This window comes from Camelina sativa, chromosome 16 (genome assembly GCF_000633955.1).
Source record: "Camelina sativa cultivar DH55 chromosome 16, Cs, whole genome shotgun sequence".
Classification (NCBI taxonomy): Eukaryota; Viridiplantae; Streptophyta; class Magnoliopsida; order Brassicales; family Brassicaceae; genus Camelina; species Camelina sativa.
In genome coordinates this window covers 5,790,874-5,800,179 of record NC_025700.1, presented here as the reverse complement: position 1 = coordinate 5,800,179, position 9,306 = coordinate 5,790,874, and the positions used below count along the sequence as shown (strand labels likewise).

Here is a 9,306-nt window from a genome sequence, read left to right as displayed (position 1 = left end):
GTTGGAGGTCTTCTTGTTTATAAACCCAAACCGACATATAATTTTGTCCTAATTATAAAATCTAAACCCTAACCATCTCATTGTTCAACAAACCGACATACAATTTTGTTCTAATTATGAAATCTAAATCCTAACCACCGTATTTATAAACCCAAACCGACATATAATTTTGTTTTAATTATAAAATCTAAATATTATTTTAATTTATAAACCCAAACTGATATATAAACTCGTTTAATTGTAAAACTAAACCAAGCCAATATTTAACTTTCTTTAAATAAAAGTATACAGAATTTCTTTCCTTAATTGTTTTACTTTTTAATTTATTATTTAAATAAAATATTAGATAGAACATTTTGATTGGTTGAGAGGGGACGCTGTGAATACAAAGGTTCACCCATAGGAGTGAACTAAGTATTTTTCGAGATATATAGCTCATTGATTCCAAGTCTCTCGAAACTTCTTTTAGCATGTCCTTGATCGTCTACCTCTGCTGTGATATATGAAATCTCTCTCTTTTTTCTTTCAAATCAAGCAAACAAGAGTCGTGACAGATGTAGTGCGATCAAGAGCAAAGACTTCCATGTTCCGTATGATGATTTCAGTTTACATAATGAGCGATCTACTTTAATTTGCTTCAGAGGTTTGGTTGGTTTCTTTACTTGCATCGGAAGAAAATTACTCTTAAGTCACTGTTTATGTCTCTAAAAAAGTTTATCAGTGTGCATGTGTGCTATGCTGTTAAGCACTCCTTCATGTTTTGTATCAGTTTGCTAGTTATATATATAATTAAGTCTTGCATATTGCCATATTGTATCGAAGAATATATTCATATTAGAACATAACATACATTTATCCAATTACTTATTTTTTCTTCTTGAAATATATGTATTGCTAACATATTATTATATAAGTGGGGGTAATTGGTTTAAGATTTGAATATAGTTTTAAACCTTAGTTTTCAAAATTAGTAATTCATATAATCGTGACACGTGTCAAGTATATCGATAGTATTTTGATATTTGTGAAAAAAATATTTAATAATTATAACAAAATAAAAAAATCCTAAAAATAAAAAGATTACAATTAATATTTTTGAAAAGTATATAAAAACAAAAGTGATCTATTACATCACTAATTCTAATAAGAAAGTTATCTATTAAATTATTAATTTCAATAGAAAAATATATGCAATTAATAAGGAAAATATTTGTAATTTAAATGCAATTAATAAGGAAAATATTTGAAATTAAATTGCTATTATTATTTATCATAATCATATAGTAAAAAAAAGTTTTGACAGAAAAGTGATTAAGTATTAAAAAAATTAATGTGTTAAAATTAGTGATTAACATAATATAAGAAAAATAAGAAATTAATGTAATTTCTTTAAGTTTTTCAATCAGTGAATGATTTGATAACTTATTTAATATTATGTTATTATATAAACCTTGGCTTTCAAAGTTAGTAACTTCGTGTTTTTAAAATTAATGATTGTCATGTGTTATACAAAAACTTTGTTTTAACATATTTGTAAGTTATAAGAAATTAAAATTTTAAACAAGAAGATTCAGTTGGAGGTCTTCTTGTTTATAAACCCAAACCGACATATAATTTTGTTCTAATTATAAAATCTAAACCCTAACCATCTCATTGTTCAACAAACCGACATACAATTTTGTTCTAATTATGAAATCTAAATCCTAACCACCGTATTTATAAACCCAAACCGACATATAATTTTGTTTTAATTATAAAATCTAAATATTATTTTAATTTATAAACCCAAACCGATATATAAACTCGTTTAATTGTAAAATCTAAACCAAGCCAATATTTAACTTTCTTTAAATAAAAGTATAGAGAATTTCTTTCCTTAATTGTTTTACTTTTTAATTTAATTTTAATTTATTTTTTAAATAAAATATTAGATACAACATTTTGATTGGTTGAGAGGGGAGGCTGTGAATACAAAGGTTCACCCATAGGAGTGAACTAAGTATTTTTCGAGATATATAGCTCGTTGATTCCAAGTCTCTCGAAACTTCTTTTGGCATGTCCTTGATAATCTACCTCTGCTTTGATACATGAAATCTCTCTCTTTTTTCTTTTAATTTAAGCAAACAAGAGTCGTGACAGATGTAGTGCGATTGAGAGCAAAGACTTCCATGTTCGGTCTGATGATTTCAGTTTACATAATGAGCGATCTACTTTAATTTGCTTCAGAGGTTTGGTTGGTTTCTTTACTTGCATCGGAAGAAAATTACTCTTAAGTCACTGTTTATGTCTCTAAATAAGTTTATCAGTGTGCATGTGTGCTATGCTGTTAAGCACTCCTTCATGGTTTGTATCAGTTTGCTAGTTATATATATAATTAAGTCCTGCATATTGCCATATTGTATCAAAGAATATATTCATATTAGAACATAACATACATTTATCCAATTACTTATTTTTTCTTCTTGAAATATATGTATTGCTAACATATTATTATATAAGTGGGGGTAATTGGTTTAAGATTTGAATATAGTTTTAAACCTTAGTTTTCAAAATTAGTAATTCATATAATCGTGACACGTGTCAAGTATATCGATAGTATTTTGATATTTGTGAAAAAAATATTTAATAATTATAACAAAATAAAAAAATCCTAAAAATAAAAAGATTACAATTAATATTTTTGAAAAGTATATAAAAATAAAAGTGATCTATTACATCACTAATTCTAATAAGAAAGTTATCTATTAAATTATTAATTTCAATAGAAAAATATATGCAATTAATAAGGAAAATATTTGGAATTTAAATGCAATTAATAAGGAAAATATTTGAAATTAAATTGCTATTATTATTTATCATACTCATATAGTAAAAAAAAGTTTTGACAGAAAAGTGATTAAGTATTAAAAAAATTAATGTGTTAAAATTAGTGATTAACATAATATAAGAAAAATAAGAAATTAATGTAATTTCTTTAAGTTTTTCAATCAGTGAATGATTTGATAACTTATTTAATATTATGTTATTATATAAACCTTGGCTTTCAAAGTTAGTAACTTCGTGTTTTTAAAATTAATGATTGTCATGTGTTATACAAAAACTTTGTTTTAACATATTTGTAAGTTATAAGAAATTAAAATTTTAAACAAGAAGATTCAGTTGGAGGTCTTCTTGTTTATAAACCCAAACCGACATATAATTTTGTTCTAATTATAAAATCTAAACCCTAACCATCTCATTGTTCAACAAACTGACATACACTTTTGTTCTAATTATGAAATCTAAATCCTCACCACCGTATTTATAAACCCAAACCGACATATAATTTTGTTTTAATTATAAAATCTAAATCCTATTTTAATTTATAAACCCAAACCGATATATAAACTCGTTTAATTGTAAAATCTAAACCAAGCCAATATTTAACTTTCTTTAAATAAAAGTATAGAGAATTTCTTTCCTTAATTGTTTTACTTTTTAATTTAATTTTAATTTATTTTTTAAATAAAATATTAGATACAACATTTTGATTGGTTGAGAGGGGAGGCTGTGAATACAAAGGTTCACCCATAGGAGTGAACTAAGTATTTTTCGAGATATATAGCTCGTTGATTCCAAGTCTCTCGAAACTTCTTTTGGCATGTCCTTGATAATCTACCTCTGCTTTGATACATGAAATCTCTCTCTTTTTTCTTTTAATTTAAGCAAACAAGAGTCGTGACAGATGTAGTGCGATTGAGAGCAAAGACTTCCATGTTCGGTCTGATGATTTCAGTTTACATAATGAGCGATCTACTTTAATTTGCTTCAGAGGTTTGGTTGGTTTCTTTACTTGCATCGGAAGAAAATTACTCTTAAGTCACTGTTTATGTCTCTAAATAAGTTTATCAGTGTGCATGTGTGCTATGCTGTTAAGCACTCCTTCATGGTTTGTATCAGTTTGCTAGTTATATATATAATTAAGTCCTGCATATTGCCATATTGTATCAAAGAATATATTCATATTAGAACATAACATACATTTATCCAATTACTTTTTTTTTCTTCTTAAAATATATGTATTGCTAACATATTATTATATAAGTGGGGGTTATTGGTTTAAGATTTGAATATAGTTTTAAACCTTAGTTTTCAAAATTAGTAATTCATATAATCGTGACACGTGTCTAGTATATCGATAGTATTTTGATATTTGTGAAAAAAATATTTAATAATTATAACAAAATAAAAAAATCCTAAAAATAAAAAGATTACAATTAATATTTTTGAAAAGTATATAAAAACAAAAGTGATCTATTACATCACTAATTCTAATAAGAAAGTTATCTATTAAATTATTAATTTCAATAGGAAAATATATGCAATTAATAAGGAAAATATTTGTAATTTAAATGCAATTAATAAGGAAAATATTTGAAATTAAATTGCAATTATTATTTATCATAATCATATAGTAAAAAAAAGTTTTGACAGAAAAGTGATTAAGTATTAAAAAAATTAATGTGTTAAAATTAGTGATTAACATAATATAAGAAAAATAAGAAATTAATGTAATTTCTTTAAGTTTTTCAATCAGTGAATGATTTGATAACTTATTTAATATTATGTTATTATATAAACCTTGGCTTTCAAAGTTAGTAACTTCGTGTTTTTAAAATTAATGATTGTCATGTGTTATACAAAAACTTTGTTTTAACATATTTGTAAGTTATAAGAAATTAAAATTCTAAACAAGAAGATTCAATTGGAGGTCTTCTTGTTTATAAACCCAAACCGACATATAATTTTGTTCTAATTGTAAAATCTAAACCCTAACCAACTCATTGGTAAACAAACTGACATATAATTGTGTTCTAATTATGAAATCTAAATCCTAACCACCGTATTTATAAACCCAAACCGACATATAATTTTGTTTTAATTATAAAATCTAAATCCTATTTTAATTTATAAACTCAAACTGATATATAAACTCGTTTAATTGTAAAATCTAAACCAAGCCAATATTTAACTTTCTTTAAATAAAAGTATACATAATTTCTTTCATTAATTGTTTTACTTTTTAATTTAATTTTAATTTATTATTTAAATAAAATATTAGATAGAACATTTTGATTGGTTGAGAGGGGAGGCTGTGAATACAAAGGTTCACCCATAGGAGTGAACTAAGTATTTTTCGAGATATATAGCTCGTTGATTCCAAGTCTCTCGAAACTTCTTTTGGCCTGTCCTTGATCGTCTCCCTCTGCTGTGATATATGAAATCTCTCTCTTTGTTCTTTCAATTCAAGCAAACAAGAGTCGTGACAGATGTAGTGCGATCGAGAGCAAAGACTTCCATGTTCCATCTGATGATTTCAGTTTACATAATGAGCGATCTACTTTAATTTGCTTTAAAGGTTTAAAGATTTTAAACCTTAGTTTTCAAAATTAGTAATTCATATAATCGTGACAAATGTCAAGTATATCGATAATATTTTGATATTTGTGAAAAAAAATATATAATAATTATAACAAAATTAAAAAAAAAATCCTAAAAATAAAAATATTACAATTAATATTCTTGAAAAGTATATAAAAACAAAAGTGATCTATTACATCACTAATTCTAATAGGAAAGTTATCTATTAAATTATTAATTTCAATAGGAATATATGTACAATTAATAAGTGAAACGACCTGACCCGTTTTATTTTAAATAATATATAATAATAAAATAATAATAAACTACAACTAGTGGTACCATATCCACTAGCCACCTAACCACAAGCACAACCAAGAGCGGAATAACAGATACCAATCCAACCAATAATCCAATAAAATAATAATCAATACTCAAGTATATCAAACAACATGAAACACGGAACCAGCAACCTAGCAAGTTCTAAAGACCCAATTCTAGCAACCTAGCAAAGCCAGACAACATCCAATCGAATCCCTAGAACATCCTCCTCTTCATTGTCTTGATTCCACGATCACACTTTGCCTTTACCTGCATCACAAAAACAAATTGCAATGCATGAGTATTTTATAAACACTCAGGAAGGCAATCCTCCCATCTATTGGGCTATACACACAAGCAATAGAGACATCTCTAACCATCAATAAACAATCAACAATCAACAATAACAAACCAGGACTCAGCATCGACTGATACCAACATGCATCGACCGACACCAGATGGAGGTTGCATCGACCGATGCAAGGCTAACTTGCATCGACCGATGCTCTCGTTGCATCGATCGACGCATGCTCGACATAGCACGAAACCCTAAAGTTTACGCGTCGTCCTCGCATTTGCATCGACCGACGCACAAAGTGCATCGACCGATGCAATGCCGAGCATCGTTTTCCCCCGAAGCTTCTCGCCGGATCTTCGTTCCTGCAACCACAAGACTCGATCCCAAGCCACAAGAAAACTTCCTAACGTCCCAATTATCATTCTAACAACACACAACAAGCAGATTAAAGAGTTCTCTAGCTTAGATAAGCCATGGTCCTGCACTTACCTTTGCCAATACGAATCTGAACCTCAAACAAGCAAAACAATGCTCCTAGGAAGCTCCTACAACGATCCCAGCTACAGATCTCTACAGGAACAGCCTCAAATCTCCCAAAAACCTCAAGAACACTCAAGAGCACCGTTTCTCTTTTTCGTTTCTCTCAAAAGCGGCCGAACTCGCCTAATGAGACAAAACACGACTTAAGGGTTTTTCTAACCCAAAACACAGCGTTTAACTTAAGTCAATCCGCAGAAAACTGAACCTGCATCGACCGATGCACTATATGCATCGACCGATGCAACCCCTAAACCGGGATTTCGGTACGCGGATGTTACAATAAGGAAACTATTTAGAATTTAAATGCAATTAATAAGAAAAATATTTGAAATTAAATTGCAATTATTATTTATCATAATCATATAGTAAAAAACGTTTTGACAGAAAAGTGATTAATTATTAAAAAAATAATGTGTTAAAATTAGTGATTAATATAATATAAGAAAAAATAAGAAATTAATGTAATTTCTTTAAGTTTTTCAATCGGTGAATGATTGATAACTTATTTAATATTATGTTGTTATATAAACCTTGGCTTTCAAAGTTAGTAACTTCGTATTTTTAAAATTAATGATTTGTCATGTGTTATACAAAAACTTTGTTTTAACATATTTGTAAATTATAAGAAATTAAAATTTTAAACAATTTAATAAATATAAAAAGATAGTTCATATATGTATATAAAAAATAATAATAATTATAATTTTAAATTACTAATTCTATAAGAAAAAGAATTAAGAAAATTATAAAATTAATTACTATAATACTATAATTAAATAAATTATACTGTCAATTATAGAACACTTCGGGCTCGCATATTGTGAATCATCTGGTTAGTGGACGTCTCCTTAATCTGTTTTTTTTTTCTCTTTCTCGTCCTTCCTTTGTAGAATTCATTTTATGGACGTGTTGTGGTTAAGGCTGGTAGTATTATGTATCTAGTTTGGTTTGTTTACTGCACCATTGTTATGAGATAGGATTACTTCTGTAATTTACCCTTTTAAACAATATTTCCTTCTGTTGGTTAATTTTAAGGTTCGAGCTAAACACAAGGAAGTTTGTCTCCATAGAGACAGTCCACTAGGGGAAACAATTCTTGAATGCTACAACTGTGGGTGTCGAAATGTCTTTCTCCTCGGTTTCATCTCAGCAAAGACAGACAGTGTCGTCGTCCTTCTCTGTAGAGATCCTTGTTTAAATGTTAATGCCCTCAAGGATATGAACTGGGACCTAAGTCAGTGGTGTCCCTTGATTGACGATAGGTGTTTCCTCCCCTGGCTTGTTAAGGTTAGTTTCTGTCCTTGCATTTTTCTTCTTTTGAAGACATGCTCATGTGAGAGCTATTATTAACTCTTGTTTTTACAGGGTCCATCAGAGCAGGAACAGCTGCGGGCACGCCAAATTAGCGCACAGCAAATAAACAAGATAGAGGAATTATGGAAGACAAATCCAGATTGTAGATAATCACATTTACATAAAAGAATAATTTTCTCATGATATAGTCTTTGAATTTTTGATTAATTTATGATAATGTTAGTAAAGTTTTATTTAAAATTTGTTGGACAAGTAGTAAAACTATTACATATAAGATTACAGTTGCTTCAAAGTCTCTTACTCCTTTATGGAGTTTTGCTTCATTATGTAAATCCAAGACTACTCTAAAGCTCTTAAGTTTGTGATTTAACCAAAGCTTTGAAGTTGTGATTTAGTTGTTGACTCTTTTGAAATTTGAATAACTAAGTTATTAAACTTATTAGAGTAATAGACTATACTGGTCTAATAATAACTTATTATTCAAGAAAGCGGTCTAGGCGGCCGTAGACGCCAATATGACCGCCTAAACCGCTTAAAATTACATAAATTTTATTTTAATATTTATTTTTGATTTTGAAATTAAATATATTTAAATTATTATGTTTTATATCTATATACGTAATTATAAATATTTATTTGTTGTTAATATAACTTAAATAAATGTATTTTCTTACTTTTGTTTATAATTTATAATTTTTTTATTTTTATAACATATATTTTGATATAATTATATATATAATGTTTTATGTTGTAAACGCCTAAACCTTCTAAAAACCGTGTAGACGACTATTGTCAAGAGCCAGAAACTCTTACGTTGTGTCTTAATTGGTTTGAACGTTTCTCATCTTACTAGCTTCTGTATTTGACAGCCTTGGTGCTTTATATGGTTAATGTTTCTGCTAATATGTACATGAACCATGAGAGATGTGATGTTTATATATCTATATATATCCTGTTTCCGTAATTGTTGTGGGCTGCTTGTGAGCCTCATCTGGCACCATTTTTAGTTTGTTTTGTCACTGACCGGATCAGATCAAACAGTGATTATGTAATAACATCATGTTTGATCATACATCATTGTTGGTGTTGTGTTTCAACGATCCCAAGGCCCACAGAAAAAGCCCAATAGGGGCTGATTGTCTGCCGTATAGATGGGCCTGTCGCAAGCCCAGCAAGAGGATCCCGGAGGAGAAGGAACGTCGAGGTCAATCTTCGGAGGAAATCGTGGGATACGGGCCGAAATCGTCGGAGGAAATGGGGAAGGCAGTTCGAAGGCCGGATTAGTTTAGTTTATATATGGGAGGATTGAGATAGGAAAGAGATATATGTAATCTTTAAGCTACGACCAACGAAAAAGTCTAATACAAAAGTCCAGTTCGTAATTCTTCTTAGTTCACTTCGACTTCAACCGAAAGTCTGCCCAGATTCTATCT

The 9,306-nt window shown here is 28.6% G+C and overlaps 1 protein-coding gene across 1 annotated transcript in view; it reads left to right on the top strand.

Moving 5' to 3' along the window:
• LOC104753407 (regulator of nonsense transcripts 1 homolog) overlaps positions 1-8,023 on the top strand; it is a 16,797-nt gene extending 8,774 nt beyond the window's left edge. The window contains exons 4-6 of the mRNA XM_010475666.1: positions 7,359-7,391; positions 7,595-7,846; positions 7,925-8,023. Coding sequence (XP_010473968.1) covers positions 7,359-7,391; positions 7,595-7,846; positions 7,925-8,023 — 384 coding nt within the window. The remainder of the gene's footprint in view (positions 1-7,358; positions 7,392-7,594; positions 7,847-7,924) is intronic.